At 42.0% G+C, this 17,613-nt stretch overlaps 1 protein-coding gene across 3 annotated transcripts in view; it reads left to right on the top strand.

Annotated features, from left to right (window-relative positions):
- The window catches only part of c2cd3 (C2 domain containing 3 centriole elongation regulator), a 105,145-nt gene that overhangs the window by 14,027 nt on the left and 73,505 nt on the right, over positions 1 to 17,613 (top strand). For 2 of the 3 annotated variants that reach the window (XM_034168347.1, XM_034168346.1), the window contains exons 4-9: positions 5,047 to 5,222; positions 5,832 to 5,983; positions 8,140 to 8,272; positions 8,354 to 8,506; positions 8,614 to 8,761; positions 10,183 to 10,316. In XM_034168347.1, coding sequence (XP_034024238.1) covers positions 5,047 to 5,222; positions 5,832 to 5,983; positions 8,140 to 8,272; positions 8,354 to 8,506; positions 8,614 to 8,761; positions 10,183 to 10,316 — 896 coding nt within the window. The remainder of the gene's footprint in view (positions 1 to 5,046; positions 5,223 to 5,831; positions 5,984 to 8,139; positions 8,273 to 8,353; positions 8,507 to 8,613; positions 8,762 to 10,182; positions 10,317 to 17,613) is intronic. The other variant, XM_034168348.1, reaches the window with a different exon arrangement.

Raw genomic sequence — 17,613 nt, 5'->3', positions numbered from 1 at the left:
CTTTGTTGGTAGGTGGGACCCCAGAGGCAGCTGACAGGTACTGACAGGCCAAGCGTGCCGCAGCCCGTGCAGTCGCAGAGGCAAAAACTCGGGTCTGGGAGGTGTTCGGGGAGGCTATGGAGGAGGACTATCGGTCGGCCTTGAGGAGATTCTGGCAAACTGTCCGACGCCTCAGGAGGCGGAAACAACTCTCCACCAGCACTGTTTACGGTGCGGGTGGGGAGCTGTTGACCCTGACTGTGGATGTTGTCGGGCGGTGGAAGGAGTACTTCGAGGATCTCCTCAATCCCATCATCACGTCTTCCGAAGAGGAAGCAGAGACTGGGGACTCAGAGGCGGACTCATCTATTACCCAGGCTGAAGTCCCCGAGGTGGTTAGAAAGCTCCTCGGCGGCAAGGCTCCTGGGGTGGATGAAATCCGTCCCGAGTACCTTAAGTCTCTGGATGTTGTGGGGCTGTCTTGGCTGACACGCCTCTGCAACATCGCATGGCGATCGGGGACAGTGCCTCTGGATTGGCAGACCGGGGTGGTGGTCCCTCTGTTTAAGAAGGGGGACCGGAGGGTGTGTTCCAACTATAGGGGGATCACACTCCTCTGCCTCCCCGGTAAGGTCTATTCCAGAGTACTGGAGAGGAGAATTCGACCGATGGTCGAACCTCGGATTCAGGAGGAGCAGTGTGGTTTTCGTCCTGGTCGCGTCACACTGGACCAGCTCTACACGCTCCATCGGGTGCTCGAGGGTTCATGGGAGTTTGCCCAACCAGACCACATGTGTTTTGTGGATCTGGAGAAGGCGTTTGATCGTGTCCCTCGGGGCACCCTGTGGGGAGTGCTCCGGGAGTACGGGGTCCGGGGTCCTTTGCTAAGGGCTATCTGTTCCCTGTACGACCGCAGCAGGAGCTTGGTTCTCATTGCCGGTAGTAAGTCAAACCTACTTTCCAGTGCACGTTGGCCTCTGCCAGGGCTGCCCTTTGTCACCGGTTCTGTTCATTATTTTTATGGACAGAATTTCTAGGCGCAGCCAGGGTGTAGAGGGGGTCTGGTTTGGGAACCACAGAATCTCGTCTCTGCTGTTTGCGGACGATGTGGTTCTGTTGGCTTCGTCAAATCAGGACCTTCAGCGTGCACAGGGGCGGTTTGCAGCCGAGTGTGAAGCGTCCGGGATGAAAATCAGCACCTCCAAATCCGAGGCCATGGTTCTCGCCCGGAAAAAAGGTGCTTTGCCCTCTTCTGGTCGGTGGAGTGTCCTTGCCTCAAGTGGAAGAGTTTAAGTATCTCGGGGTCTTGTTCACGAGTGAGGGACGGATGGAGCGTGAGATCGATAGATGGATCGTTGCAGCGTCTGCAGTGATGCGGTCACTGTATCGGACCGTCGTGGTGAAGAGAGAGCTGAGTAGGGGGGCAAAGCTCTCGATTTACCGATCGATCTACGTTCTGATCCTCACCTCACCTCATGACCGAAAGAACGAGATCGCGAGTACAAGCGGCCGAGATGAGTTTCCTCCGCAGGGTGGCTGGGCGCTCCCTTAGAGATTGGGTGAGGAGCTCGGCCACTCGGGAGGAGCTCGGAGTTGAGCCGCTGCTCCTCCACGTCGAAAGGAGTCAGTTGAGGTGGCTCGGGCATCCTTTCCGGATGCCCCCTGGATGCCTCGCTGGAGAGGTGTTCCGGGCACATCCCACTGGGAGGAGGCCCCGGGGAAGACCCAGGACACGCTGGAGGGACTACATCTCTCGGCTGGCTTGGGAACGCCTTGAGGTTCCCCCGGAGGAGCTGGGGGGAGGTGTGTGTGGATCGGGAGGTCTGGGCGGCTTTGCTTGAGCTGCTGCCCCCGCGACCCGACTCCGGATAAAGCAGAAGAAAATGGATGGATGGATGGATAAAAAAAACAAAATCAAAACTTCAACATCCCTGTTACCCAGATTACATAAAACCCTGCATTTATATCATGGTGTGTAGTGTGCACATGGTACCACATTAATATCATCCATCCATTTTCTATACCCACTTACTCCAATCAAAGGTCACGCTTGGCGGGGGGGGGGTGGCCTAGAGCCTATCCCAGCAATCATAGGGTTGTGAGGTGGGGTCCACCCTGGACAGGATGCCGGGATGCAGGACCACATATAGACAGACAAACAGTCACATCCGCATGCATACCTACTGTCAGTTTAAAGATTCCAGTCCATCTAACCTGCATTTCTTTTAGACACACAAACATGGGGAGAACATGCAAACTCCACACAGAAAGGCCCCAGGTGGGAAGTGATGCCATGGCCTTCTCACTGTGTGGCAACAGTGCTAACAGCTAACAATGAGGGGTTTTATCATAATAGATGTCAGCATTTTCAACAGTTTGGGTTTAAATCTGTTAGGGTTTAGGGTGTTTGGGTTTAAATCTGTTAAATCTGTCACTCCAAAACCGGAGTGATGTGCTCTCGCTTTCTGCTACCAGTTAAGAGCAGAGAGCCGCGCACCATTTGGAGCTGTGCGAATGGAACAGAGGGCGATTCTCGTTTCTTTCCCGCAACAAGACAGGGGAGTTGCAGTTAGTGACTTAATGGCCCAGTCACACGGCACTTAACGAAGGGTGACGAAGCCCTGACGAAACAAGAAATCTGGACTTTCGTTGACTGTCGTTGACATCGTTTAACCTTCGCGCAGCTTCGTTCTTGCAGCGGGCGCTTCGTCAGGATTTTTAAACAGTTCGTCTGTGTTTCGTTTTGCTGTCGTTCTTGACATTTTTTAATCGTTTGTGTAGTTTTTGTAACGTTATTGTTTAATTTGACTTCGTGGAGCAGCTGAACGTTTTCACACAGTGCAGAAGCCAGTTTGTGAGCGCTGAGGCTGCTGCTGCGTTCATGTACCGTCGGAAATTACAGGGCAAACTCAGCCTGCTTGCTTGGATTTTTTTTATCTGTGTGGGGGGGGCAGCTTCAATGGGCTCAGGCACATTACATAGGCCAGAATTAATCTTTTGTGTGGATATAATATAATTATTTTGCCACAAGCAACTGTTGAATTTGAAACCACGAAAGTTGTGTAATTTCCGACGGTACTTGAATGCAGCATCAGCGGCAGCAGGAGCTCCTGTGTGCACTTATTATTTTGTATTAAATATAACAATATGAGTGTAGGAATGACAATCCAGTCCTTCTGTACATGTGGCAACAGGCAGATGAATCAAAATGATGATATAAAGAGCTGTTCTGGAGGGAAGAATTCACGTTGTGGATCAGTGATCAGCTGGTAGAAATAACCGCACGAGTCAATGCGTGCATTCACATGCACTGATTAATTTACTGCCCTGATATAGTCAATCATTTATATTTATTCTCCCTTTTGACAGTTTTCTATTATAAATCAATATATATGTCTTAGAACATAATACTGTGATACAGCAGTGACCACGGAACACTTTTTTTTTTTAATTGGAGCACGACGGAGCACGCATCGTGTCGACAGACAGTGTGGATTGTGATGATGATGGAGATGATCCCTCTTGTTCTGGACAAGGAACCAGAGCAGGTGGTCCATCAACATCTCCACAGATTCTGTTTGCAGTTTCTCCACGACTCAAGCTATGAGCTCCGTTCCAGCGCCGAGTGCTGGAGCAGACACGCTCTGCTCCAGCTGTGGCTCCAGGCGTGTTTTGTTGAGATATTGTGAACTTCGGTTTTGTTAAGTTCCTCTTTCGTCCCTTTATGCACTCTTGCTTCGCAGACTGTTCGGTGATAAAAGCTCTTTCGTCCACCTTTTCTCAACGAATTGTAACGTTTTTTACTTTTTCCCTTCGTTCAGGAATCGTTGTGTGCCATGTGACTGGGCCATTAATCTGCACAAAAGTGACTCAAGATTGACAAATTTTAATGGCTTTGAGAGGGGTTAAGAAGCAGATTTGCTACTTCTGAAAAGCAGCAAGCAAAGCACCAATGAAGCAATGGGTCGGAGCACTGCTTCATTGCTTCAAGCTTCAGAGCAGAGCTGCGCTGCAGAAGCAGTTGATTACAGATCCGCTACAGGGTCTGCAATCATTGTAAAGAAATGATAATTTTCCCGACAAACACCCTCAAAAACAACGGGTGCTCTGAAGGACCGATAATGGAATCATTAAGCAAAAAGGCTGTTGATGTTGGTGGATTGAATAATTTCTTAACGATTCTCGAAAAGAACTGGTTCCCGATACCTAACCCTAGATATGTCAATGAGAGAGGGTCAAAATGGCAAAATTCTGTGAGGCTTGAAATGTCTGACATTTTGCAACCTAATGACACCTTGACACTTGCATGAATTTGTTCCCCGCACTGGCACACAATCTTGCGTGCAAATGAGTGAACTCATTATAAACTGTTGTAACGTGTGCCTGAACTGTGCGCGGCTGTGTGCCAATGTGCAAAATAAATTTGGAAATGTTCAAAACTTCTGGCACGCATTAATTTTGTGAGCTAGTCGTGAACATAGTGCAGGCTGTTCGAATACATTGTGTGTCACTGCGCGCAGGGCATCTGAACAGTTATGACGAGATGTTACATCTATAAATAACGTTGCAGATACATTATCTAACTCAAGAAAAGGAATGAAAATGCAACTGTTTTACCAATCCATTACAATATATATTATAAATAATTACCTTTGAGACAAGATTCCAAATGAGTTCTCCAGCACACAACGCACACGAGACAACCTGCAGCTGTAGATAATTTCTCTGATTCTGGGTGTGATGAGAGAATAGTTTCATCACCCAAGTCCTAAGAGCAAATGTGTCATCGGCTACGAAATCATAATTTTATATTGTGTGGCATCCAGCGGGACACATTGGCATGACTAATTGTGCGGCAGTGCTTGGATCAAATTTGTGCAAGTGTCAAGATGCCTTAAGTATGTGGACTGTCAACGGGAGTGATTAAGCAGCCTGCATACAAATTTCAAGTTGCCTAGAGTAGGTAATAGCTGAGATAATTGTGGCCACAGAAACCTTAACAGTACTGTTAAGGTTGTTGACACAGCAGCTTTTTCTTTTTTGTTTTTGTTGTTATTGCTTCCCTAGGTTTCCTTTCATCTGGAACCTCTGACTGAAACTTATGACTGCAGCAGTTCTGTTCCCAGTGCTGACTTAATTGTGCAAGGACCACAAGCCACCCTGACACTGCCCTCTCAGCCCAGACCACTTTCATTTGTTAGCAAGGTCGACACAGCTGGGAACTGCAGTGGAAACGCACTAAGGTCTGAAATTGTTTGCATTGGATTTATTTATTTTGCTATTCCTAACACCCCTATTCCACAGGGTGCCATTCTAGTACAATCGGCCATGATCCAACAATGCAAAAACGCGATGGAACGGCTTAGTTCGGCTAACAGGCTGGCTTATAAAGTGCAGATCTAGGAACTGCCCAAAAAAAGTTTTTGGTCTGACACCCTCAGTCAGAACTGCAACAAATGCTGTTTCTGCTTCATATTTTTTAACCCAGATGGAGCACAATCAAACAAGTTTCAGGCTGTATTTACTAGGAATACCCCATTTAAACATGATTGTCATTTGAACATGATTGAACCTGTTAAGACTATGAACATTGATGAAATTTTTGAACAGCTCAAAAACTTCACCTGGATTTCAAAACTGGTGCTGATGATGGCTGTAACTACTATGTTTACCAAGTTTGTTCAAGATTGAAAAGATGGCTCAAGAAGTTAGGACGCTTCAAAACATGCCCCGAAGCACTCTGTGGAATAGCCTCATAAAGTAATGCCTTTAAATTATTGTAAGCACATCCAGTATAGTATATAAATCTATTCTTACAGATTTAATTGTGTGTATCTCTGTAATATTTTCAGAGGAATATATTCACAAACTACACAGAAAAAAGGCAAAGATTCATTGGAAAACCAGACGCCAACAAAGAAGGAATGTCAAAATAGTCAGACAACTGTGAATCCTTCAAGCCAGGAACCTTGTCAGGACCAAACAATCAATAATGCCATGTCAGGTTGGTTCTAACACTACATTAGCTGTACATTGTTTTAAATTTGAAATACAATTTGAATGTTATTAAATTTGAAATATTCAAACATTCTTATTTCAATCAATCAATCAATCAATTTTATTTATATAGCGCCAAATCACAACAAACAGTTGCCCCAAGGCGCTTTATATTGTAAGGCAAGGCCATACAATAATTACGGAAAAACCCCAATGGTCAAAACGACCACCTGTGAGCAAGCACTTGGCGACAGTGGGAAGGAAAAACTCCCTTTTAACAGGAAGAAACCTCCAGCAGAACCAGGCTCAGGGAGGGGCAGTCTTCTGTTGGGGCTGAGGGAGAGAACCAGGAAAAAGACATGCTGTGGAGGGGAGCAGAGATCAATCACTAAAGATTAAATGCAGAGTGGTGCATACAGAGCAAAAAGAGAAAGTCTATAGCAGCATAACTAAGGGATGGTTCAGGGTCACCTGATCCAGCCCTAACTATAAGCTTTAGCAAAAAGGAAAGTTTTAAGCCTAATCTTAAAAGTAGAGAGGGTGTCTGTCTCCCTGATCTGAATTGGGAGCTGGTTCCACAGGAGAGTAGCCTGAAAGCTGAAGACTCTGCCTCCCATTCTACTCTTACAAACCCTAGGAACTACAAGTAAGCCTGCAGTCTGAGAGCGAAGCGCTCTATTGGGGTGATATGGTACTATGAGGTCCCTAAGATAAGATGGGACCTGATTATTCAAAACCTTATAAGTAAGAAGAAGAATTTTAAATTCTATTCTAGAATTAACAGGAAGCCAATGAAGAGAGGCCAATATGGGTGAAATATGCTCTCTCCTTCTAGTCCCCGTTAGTACTCTAGCTGCAGCATTTTGAATTAACTGAAGGCTTTTCAGGGAACTTTTAGGACATCCTGATAATAATGAATTACAATAGTCCAGCCTAGAGGAAATAAATGCATGAATTAGTTTTTCAGCATCACTCTGAGACAAGACCTTTCTAATTTTAGAGATATTGCGTAAATGCAAAAAAGCAGTCCTACATATTTGTTTAATATGCGCATTGAATGACATATCCTGATCAAAAATGACTCCAAGATTTCTCACAGTATTACTAGAGGTCAGGGTAATGCCATCCAGAGTAAGGATCTGGTTAGACACCATGTTTCTAAGATTTGTGGGGCCAAGTACAATAACTTCAGTTTTATCTGAGTTTTCATTTGTAGTGAGAAAAGTAATTACTAAGTTACAAGCCTCGGTCTGAAAAAAATAATAAAAATCCATGTAGATGTCCTACATGTGACAGAAAATGAAGTTTAGTAAAAGTGTTGTAAATACGTCACTTCAACAATTTTCGCATACCATATGTTTCAGAGTATAAGTTGCAACGGAATATAAGTCGCACCTTTGTCAGTATTATCAGAGCATAATTTGGGATTTTTGTGCATTGTTGAAAGTGTACTACTACTTATTATTATTGTCATTTATTCTTTTATTTTTTGAAGTTTATTTTTAGTGCTTTAATTCCAGTGAAAGTCCTATGTAAATAGTTACTGTAATTATTACTATGAATAACAAACTTATGATTGGGGGAGGTGATGGTCTAGTGGTTAAGGTGTTGGGTTTGAGTCCAGAATATCATGAGTTCAAATCCCCGCCTGACTGGAAAATCACTAAGGGCCCTTGGGCAAGGCCTTTAATCTCCTATTGCTCCCGGTGTGTAGTGAGCGCCTTGTATGGCAGCACCCTGACATCGGGGTGAATGTGAGGCATAATTGTTGATAATTGATGCAGATGGAAAAGCGCTATATAAATGCAGTCCATTTACCATTTTTCTGTATATAAGTCACACCTGAGTGACGCGCAAACTAGTTATAAAAAAAAAGAGGAAAAAAAAAAAAGCCGAGTTATGCTCCGGAAAAAATGGTAACTTCTGTGAGACTGCATTGGTAAAATTATATAGTTTTATTACCTAAAATAAATTCTACATTTTGGAAGGCAAAAGTTTTTTACACATGTTGCTCTAGATTCATAAGTTTTCGATATTTAGAAGTTTTCATTATTACCTAATGTTTTATGCATTGTAACTTTGTGTTAAGCATTTGCGTGGTACTCTTAAGTAGAAAGGTGCTAACCTCAATTCCCTATAACATAATATTTTCTCTTATTTCAGTCATTCTAGACCATGGAAACAAACTTAGAAATGCTATTTTAGTATCACCTTCAAAACACAATGTGGATTCTGCCACAGCTCTGAAAGACACTCCTGTCTCTCTCTCAAAGGATAACATTCTACCACATTCAAGGTTGGTTTTTAGGAGAGAAATAAGCAAGTATCACCTTGTGATACACAGCATGTAGTGATTTATTTATCTCTGTGACTGCAGGGCCTCGCCCCCTCCCTCTGGGATGTTGCTTGAGAATGTTCTGCGCACCGATTCAAAACTTAAGCACTCTGGTATTGCTGCACTGCCAGACTGCTTCAACCAGGACAGTAGTGCTGACAGTGAGAACTTAGCTGTGGATTTATTCATTGGCAGGTGCCTGTTTGCGCTCTTATGTAAAAGCAAGTTTAACTAATAAATTGTGGATTTTTTTTTCCCCCTATCATGTTCATGCTTTATTTAGTTTGTTCTTTTTGTGTTAGGTTGAACACATCCCCTCAACCTCTCTGGGATGTCGAAGGCTCCTACCTTGATTCTCTGTCTGGCTGTAGCACTGTGGGCGGAGATAGCACACTCTTTGACCTGCAATATGACCAGAGTCTGCTGGAAAATTTGTTCTATCGATCTCCTGTAAGTTTAGGTGCATCATTCCCCCCTTAGTCATAGATTTCTATGTCCCCACTTTAAAAATGTTGCATTTCAGAAAATAATAACAGTTGTGAATTTTGAGGTGATTTGGTTCATGTTTAGGGGGACCACAGTGATGGTAGACAAGTGGAATATATGATCCTCAAATGAAATAAAGACTGTGTTGTCTGCCTATTGAAACTTCTGGAAAAAAAAAATGTTAGGCAGTTTGACTTCCCAACAACTTTCAGTATCAGTTTTACTTTTAGTTTCATACTTCGTCATTCTGTTTTTTACAGAAATTAGCACAGACTACATAATTTGGAGAGGAAACATCTCTCTTTGCCTTCTGTTGTAAGAGACAATATAAAGTGTCTTCTTCTTTGCCTTTCAGCTGTTCCCGTTAGGGGTCGCCACAGCAGATCAATCGTTTCCATCTCACCCTGTCCTCTGTATCTTCCTCTGTCACACCAACCACCTGCATGTCTTCCCTCAGCACATCCATAAACCTCCTCTTTGGCCTCCCTCTTCTCCTCATGCCTGGTGGCTCCATCCTCAGCATCCTTCTCCCTATATACCCTGGGTCCCTCCTCTGCACATGTCCAAACCATCTCAATCTCGCCTCTCTGACTTTGTCTCCAAACCGTCCCACCTGAGCTGTCCCACTGATATGATCACTCCTAATCTTGTCCGTTCTTGTCACTCCCAAAGAGAATCTCAACATCTTCAGCTCTGCCACGTCCAGCTCTGCCTCCTGTCTTTTTGTTAGTGCCACCGTCTCTAAGCCGTACAACATAGCTGGTCTCACTACTGTCTTGTAAACTTTACCCTTCACTCTTGATGATATTCGTCAGTCACAAAGCACTCCTGCCACCATTCTCCACCCACTCCACCCTGCCTGCACTCTCTTCTTCACCTCTCTACCACACTCTCCATTACTTTGAACAGTTGACCCCAAATATTTAAACTCATCTACTTTCACCACTTCTACTCCTTGTAACTGCCCTATTCCACTGGGCTCCCTCCCATTCACACACATGTACTCAGTCTTGCTTCTACTGACTTTCATTCCCCTTCTCTCCAAAGCATATCTCCACCTCTTCAGACTAGACTAAAGTGTAAATTAACAATTCTTTGAAATCATAAATTTGGACTTTTTTATGGTTTTTGAAAAAGACCTTGGTGGTCCCCTTATTCATTTTGATTTTGTTGAAATTTGTGCTGTAGTAATGTCTTGGGTAGTGTAACAAAATAAACCTAGGGACAAGGTGATTTTCAAAACGTTTGGAAAAAGGGGCGAAAATGATGCACCCTACTCTAAGTAGATTGTTTTTAACAGATCTTAGGGATGATGATTGGTGATATTGCCATGAATTAACTCAAGCAGGTTCTTGAAAGTCAGTGACTTTGAGCTCTTCTTTCAGATGTCAAATATCGGACAAGATAATGCTGAAGGAGAGGATCACAACACAAAGTCACTGAATAAATGGAATGGAAAAAAGTCTTCAGATTGGGGTGAAAAAGAGCTGAAACAGTGTGGAGCTAAGGTGTTTGGAGGGTGAGGACCTTTATGTTGTGCTCCTTTTGACTAAGTAGGCAGACTGGTGAAGACCTTATTTCAGAAGATTTGAAAGTAGCTTTACATAACACATTTTGTATCTTTCAGAATTTCAAACTTGCATGCTAATATGTTATATACAACCCCTGGCAATAATTATGGAATCACCGGCCTCGGAGGATGTTCATTCAGTTGTTTAATTTTGTAGAAAAAAAGCAGATCACAGACATGACACAAAACTAAAGTAATTTCAAATGGCAACTTTCTGGCTTTAAGAAACACTATAAGAAATCAGGAAAAATAATTGTGGCAGTCAGTAACGGTTACTTTTTTAGACCAAGCAGAGGGAAAAAAATATGGAATCACTCAATTCTGAGGAATAAATTATGGAATCACCCTGTAAATTTTCATCCCCAAAACTAACACCTGCATCAAATCAGATCTGCTCATTAGTCTGCATCTAAAAAGGAGTGATCACACCTTGGAGAGCTGTTGCACCAAGTGGACTGACATGAATCATGGCTCCAACACGAGAGATGTCAATTGAAACAAAGAGTATTATCAAACTCTTAGAGGGTAAATCATCACGCAATGTTGCAAAAGATGTTGGTTGTTCACGGTCAACTGTGTCTAAACTCTGGACCAAATACAAACAACATGGGAAGGTTGTTAAAGGCAAACATACTGGTAGACCAAGGAAGACATCAAAGCGTCAAGACAGAAAACCTAAAGCAATATGTCGCAAAAATCGAAAATGCACAACAAAACAAACGAGGAACGAATGGGAGGAAACTGGAGTCAGCGTCTGTGACCAAACTGTAAAAACCGCCTAAAGGAAATGGGATTTACATACAGAAAAGCTAAACGAAAGCCATCATTAACACCTAAACAGAAAAAAAACAAGGTTACAATGGGCTAAGGAAAAGCAATCGTGGACTGTGGATGACTGGATGAAAGTCATATTCAGTGATGTATCTCGAATCTGCATTGGGCAAGGTGATGATGCTAGAACTTTTGTTTGGTTCCGTTCCGATGAGATTCATAAAGATGACTGCCTGAAGAGAACATGTAAATTTCCACAGTCATTGATGATATGGGGCTGCATGTCAGGTAAAGGCACTGGGGAGATGGCTGTCATTACATCATCAATAAATGCACAAGTTTATGTTGATATTTTGGACACTTTTCTTATCCCATCAATTGAAAGGATGTTTGGGGATGATGAAATCATTTTTCAAGATGATAATGCATCTTGCCATAGAGCAAAAACTGTGAAAATATTCCTTGCAAAAAGACACATAGGGTCAATGTCATGGCCTGCAAATAGTCCGGATCTTAATCCAACATAAAATCTTTGGTGGCATTTGAAGAAAATGGTCCATGGCAAGGCTCCAACTTGCAAAGCTGATATGGCAACAGCAATCAGAGAAAGTTGGAGCCAGACTGATGAAGAGTACTGTTTGTCACTCATTAAGTCCATGCCTCAGAGACTGCAAGCTGTTATAAAAGCCAGAGGTGGTGCAACAAAATACTAGTGATGTGTTGGAGCGTTCTTTTGTTTTTCATGATTCCATAATTTTTTCCTCAGAATTGAGTGATTCCATATTGTTTTTTCCCTCTGCTTGGTCTAAAAAAGTAACCGTTACTGACTGCCACAATTTTTTTTCCTGATTTCTTATAGTGTTTCTTAAAGCCAGAAAGTTGCCATTTGAAATGACTTTAGTTTTGTGTCATGTCTGTGATCTGCTTTTTTTCTACAAAATTAAACAACTGAATGAACAACCTCCGAGGCCGGTGATCCCATAATTTTTGCCAGGGGTTGTATTTGTGATGCCCAGGTTTGTGTAGCTGTAAAAATAGGAAGAGTTTCAACTGCTGTATACATGTGTATGTTTTTAGGACCATCCAGATGTGGGCATGGACACAGTTTTTGTAATTTTCTTTGCCTCACCAAAATGGAGTTCAAATGAAAATGAATATGCATGTTGTGTAGGCTTTTAACTTTAATTCATGATTTTTAACAAAAATATCACATTAGCCATTTTGACATTACAGCAATTTGCATACATAGTGTCAAAATTAGGAGCTCATAAGTAACTGGACAAAATAAATAGTAATAGAACTCCCTTAAGCGTCTCCTTAGTTTTACTCTGGGTTACCACAGTATGTCCGAGGTGGATCTGCATGGCAGCACCCTCACATCGGGGTGAATCTAAGGCATTATTTGTAAAGCGCTTTGTCTGATGCAGATGGAAAAGCGCTATATAAATGCAGTCCATTCCATTTATCTGCATGACGATTTGACATATTTTACGCCGGATGGCCTTCCTGACACAACTCCACATTACCTGGAGAATGTGCAGTGGTGGCCTTGAACCGGGAACCTTACGCACTGAAAAAAAGCACACTTAAGCACTTGACCACCACCTCTGGTAAATATTCATGTTTAAAAAGCAAATCTTTTCTTTAGACATGTCAGTGGATGGAGACATGAATATTGTTTCAGTACTAAATATGTCTTGACTTCTTTTACATAAATCATGAAGAAATACAAACAGTACTGTATGGTAACTATCTGGAGTAGGCAGTTCTGAAATACTGAATGACAGTGCAAGAAAGAGATGTGAAGAAAGCACGGTTCCATGGGGGGAGGGGGTTTTCCTCTAGTGTGCCTAGATAGAGTGGCGACATGACGAGTCAAAAAAAATCGGTCACGTGACTCATGGTGCCATCTTGGGTTCAAAATAGCGTTCGCTGTTAATCTGTCTGCATGTCAATCCAGCTATTTTATTTATTTATTTATTCGCTGAAAATGCCGGGTTGTGCATTTGTAGGCACAAATAGGCACAGCAAGGGCTTCAAGATGTACAGATTCCTTTCAGCTCAGAACAGAAGAAAAATTTGGGAAAATAAAGTCAGCCATGTGAGATGGAAATGACTTCGTCAAAGCTTTGAGAGATAAATTTATATTTATATATATATATATTTATTTATAAACAAGATATTCACTGTCATCGGACAAAGTCCCAAAGTTTTTGAATTGTTTTCCATGTAATAAACACCATATATAATGGATTTTTCGCTCACATCGGATAAAATGTCCCGTCCGATTGCAATGTATTTCCATTGTCCCCCTCGCATGTGGATTCCTCGATTAAAAGCCTGAATGTTTATTTATTTATTTATTTTTTCCCACACAGTTTTTCACACTTTCACTGCTTCTGCAGTGTGCACGCCTTTTCCATTTTGATAATGGATCAAATACATTTGGCAGAAAAAAATTTCGGAGGAAATTTTGACCTGGTCATTAAATGAGGTGCACGTCCCGATGCAGGATTCCTGTAGATGTTCGGCACACAGTGCCAGCAGCTGCACAATGTGGTTAAACATTGCACAGCTGCTATGAAAATAAAAAAAATAAAAATTACATGCCACCCACAGGAATCGAACCCGCACTTTCCAAAAGCCCTGATTGCATCAGGAAAGGACATGGATGTATTAAAAAAACACACCATATTAAAAACACCACATTGTATTGAATCCCTCTTATCAAGTGGGCAATACAAATATGATCCGTCTCTTCCTGTGTAGATGACCCATGGTCACAGACGTGCAGTCATGAAATGACATGAACGAGAAGCAGTGCACTCTTATGTCCACATCTGCTGTTGGTGTGCAGCCGGCCCTGCGCGCATGTCCTGTCCGACACCTGTGTCTTATGGACGACGTGCCGCAGGACAGCCGTCCCCAGCTGTGACATCCAGATCCACAGCTCCCCACAGCAACTCCTGTTGGTGACCACACCTCCTGTCAGTTCAGCATGCACACCAGCGTGTCACTGTGTCTGTTTGCAAAGCCACACTTGTGGGGAACTTAGACAAATTTCACATCCAGCTCGACAGTGACTGTCTGCAGACTGTTTTCATGATGATAGTACTAATGGCCACACATTTTCCAAGTGCCATGTGAGCAGTGTTAGATGTTCATATGTGTCACCTGGAATTTGGCCGACACCTGCCGTGAGAGGGTTCATTGGGCTCTCACCAATTCTACCCCTCGGCCCTTCCCCTTACCCCTTACCCTCCGTTTTGCGCGGGCACGAGAGACAGACGGTGTCTCAATTCTCTTGTTGGAGCGAGGCAGAGGGGTAGGCGGAGGGCTACAAACCCCTTAAAATGGAGTGAATCTGGATGCCCCTCTGTTTAGAGGGGTAGGAGGAGCTTACCGCTGTCTCCACAGAAACAAACATGGCGCAGAAAGCCGCACAAATGTAAGTGGCTTTCATTACAAATTACGCTGTTTAGAAAGTTATAAGTTGCCAAAAAAAACTTTACAGGCAGTTGCCTATGACAGCAACGTGTATGCTGCTGGATGCATGTTGCGTATATTGTCATTCTGAAGAATATCGTAACTTCGCTCGTGCGCTGCGTCGTTATAATGCGTATACACACGAACACTACGATAAGACACTTTTATATCTCACAATGGAGAAAATCATGATAAAGGATAAGCACGTTAATTTGTATGTTCAGAAATCTTTGGATAATATCAATCCCTGCTGTTGGATTTCAAGGTCTGTACCGTGTGTGTATTTTGTAAACAAACAGGGAGCCCTGAGCACACTCGTCTCCTGAGGAGAGGTTTCATCAATGGGAGTAAGTTGGAAAATATATACACACACATGTATATGTGTAACACATAACCTGATGTCCTAGACTGCTATTATTCGTCAAGGAAATTTCTAAAGGAAATACTGTTGGATGCAAAAAATGGAGGAATTTGAAAAATAAATATTAGGTTAACAGAACTAGATGCAGCCCATAACATACATACAGGTGCTGGTCATATAATTAGAATATCATGAAAAAGTTGATTATATTTCAGTAATTCCATTCAAAAAGTGAAATTTGTATAATGTATACATTCATTCCACAGAGACTGATATATTTCAAGTGTTTACTTATTTTTATTACTAATTAATTCATTACTAATCAATCAATTAATGATTAATCAATTAACAGTATTAATTATTGCTATTAATGACTAATTATCAGTATTAACATCAATTAATTACTAATTAATTAATTAATTCTATTATTTATTATTATAAATTACAAATTAATTAAATTATTAATACCACAAAATTCTCCAACGTGATTGCGATATGTCAAAGAAATCTGTGACTTGTATTTCTTTGCATTTACGCAGAAAGGCGAGAAAATAAAAAGAGCAAACAGGCTACTGCAACAAGTTTCGCTTCAGTTGGCATGTTGACAAACAGTGAAGATGGCAGTTTGAGACGGGCAGTTTTCTTTTCCCCCCTAAGGCGGAGGGGTGTCTCAATTCATAGGGCTAGAGGCATACCCCTTCGCCTTACCCCTTGTTTTAAAGGGGTAGGGGTAGGGTCAAGGGGAAGGGGTACAAAAGAGAATTGAGATTGGGCCTCTGTCTTTCAGCTGCTGGTGTGCGCAAATGATTGTAGCAACAGGTGTACGAGGCGTTGGATGCAGCTACGATTTTACACATTTTGCACGATTCCTGCTTCGTGTGCACTTCATGCGCAAATCGACCAAATTTACACTATGTGTGAAGGGGGTCTAGAGTTCAGCATTCTGACATTCGCGATTTGACTAAAGTGGGACCGGAGTCATTTCCCTGATTCAAAGTCTGACCATTTATTTTTTTCAAACCATGTTCAGACTGGGACCTGAAGCCTGACGTGCAGCTGTTAAATCAGACACAAATGGCTGTGATTTGACACTTCTGCTTTCAATCCTTTGTCTCGTATTATAATAGTATTTACAGTGTGCACGCTGATTACAAATGGATCAGAAAGTCCGCAACTTTACAGCACAAAGTCGATAAAATTCTTTCATTTGGAGGTGATGATTGTAGAAAGAAAAGCTTGATGAGGTTCATATTAGTCCAGAACAAAGCATAATCCAGAGACGGAGAACTTTAAAACTGTCACCCACGTCATTGTATGAGACGGAGTTACAGCTTTGCAGCTGCATAAATCAGGCTTTAAATTAAATAAATCATCATAAATTGTAAATTTGATAGCTTAACTATTTTTATATTTATTTTGATAGTACCTATACATGGATGTGTTGCTGTATGTGGTTAAATGATTTTTAAAAAAATGTTGAAAACATTAAAGGTTCATTCAGTTGTTCAGCGCAGTTGGAACCAAAATGGTGCCATGTTCTGAGTTGACGCTACTCTCTCAATCTAGGCACGCTATTCTCCTCATCCAAGAAAACTGATCAAATCTAGGTTCAAGTCTTCAATATGCCATGTGGCAAACTGTTTTAGCCCAATCCCATTACTCTCCCTTTGCCCATCCACTCTGCCCTTTCCTTTATTGTGCATATTCTGTGGAAAATGCACATTCTATGCCACATTTATTCTGTCCACATTCTGTGCAAAATGAAGAGAAAGGACCAAGTGGATGGGCAAAGTGAAATTATTGGTATTCGGCCTCCTTGTCTTTTTTTCAAGTGAGTCCTTCTCTCTGTCACACAAACATGGAGCTGTTGATGCAACAGAAGTTGCACTCTGCACAGTTACTCACAGCCACAGAGTTCGGAGTTGTCTGTGTTGTCTGCCTTCCTCATGATTTGCCTTCTTGCACCCAGTTTTTGAGAACTGCTTTCTTGAGACAGATTCACCACATTCACCATTCCTAGTGATTGATGTAAATAAAGTCGAAGATGTATTCAGTGACTTAAAAATGTTTATTTTCTGACTTGTAAATGTGATGAATTTTTAATAAAAATGTTGATAATTCTTACAAGTATTTTGTCCAATTACATATGGTCTCTGAAAATGGACAGGCTGCATATAAAACTGGCTGTAATTCCTAAATGTTTAATTTATTTTTGTTAAACCCATTGAATTAAAGCTGAAAGCCTACACTACAAGCATATCTTGTTTTACTGGTACTTAATTGTGGTGATGTACAGAGGAAAAAAATGCACTATCAAGTAGTTAACTGATCTGACCAGTTTGATGGACTTTGGACTTCTACACCTCTGTTTTTTCTAAAATAAAACTCAAGTTATATTATTTCAAAACATAAAGATATGGATTCTTTAGTACTGACCAAGGTATAGGTATATTTGTTTTTACTTTCTAATACCTTTGTTGCGTGATCTCTTTGGGGTTTGCCACAGTTCAGAGTTACATCTAAACGTCAGTGCTCTGTTTGTATATATTTATAGTAAGTCCCTTTGGCTGCTCCCTTGTTTGCACTCGGGGTCACCAAGGTGGATCTGCATGTTGAATTGGCACGTTT

The sequence above is a fragment of the Thalassophryne amazonica genome, chromosome 4, assembly GCF_902500255.1.
Source record: "Thalassophryne amazonica chromosome 4, fThaAma1.1, whole genome shotgun sequence".
Classification (NCBI taxonomy): domain Eukaryota; kingdom Metazoa; phylum Chordata; class Actinopteri; order Batrachoidiformes; family Batrachoididae; genus Thalassophryne; species Thalassophryne amazonica.
This window is presented reverse-complemented; position numbering and strand designations above follow the sequence as displayed.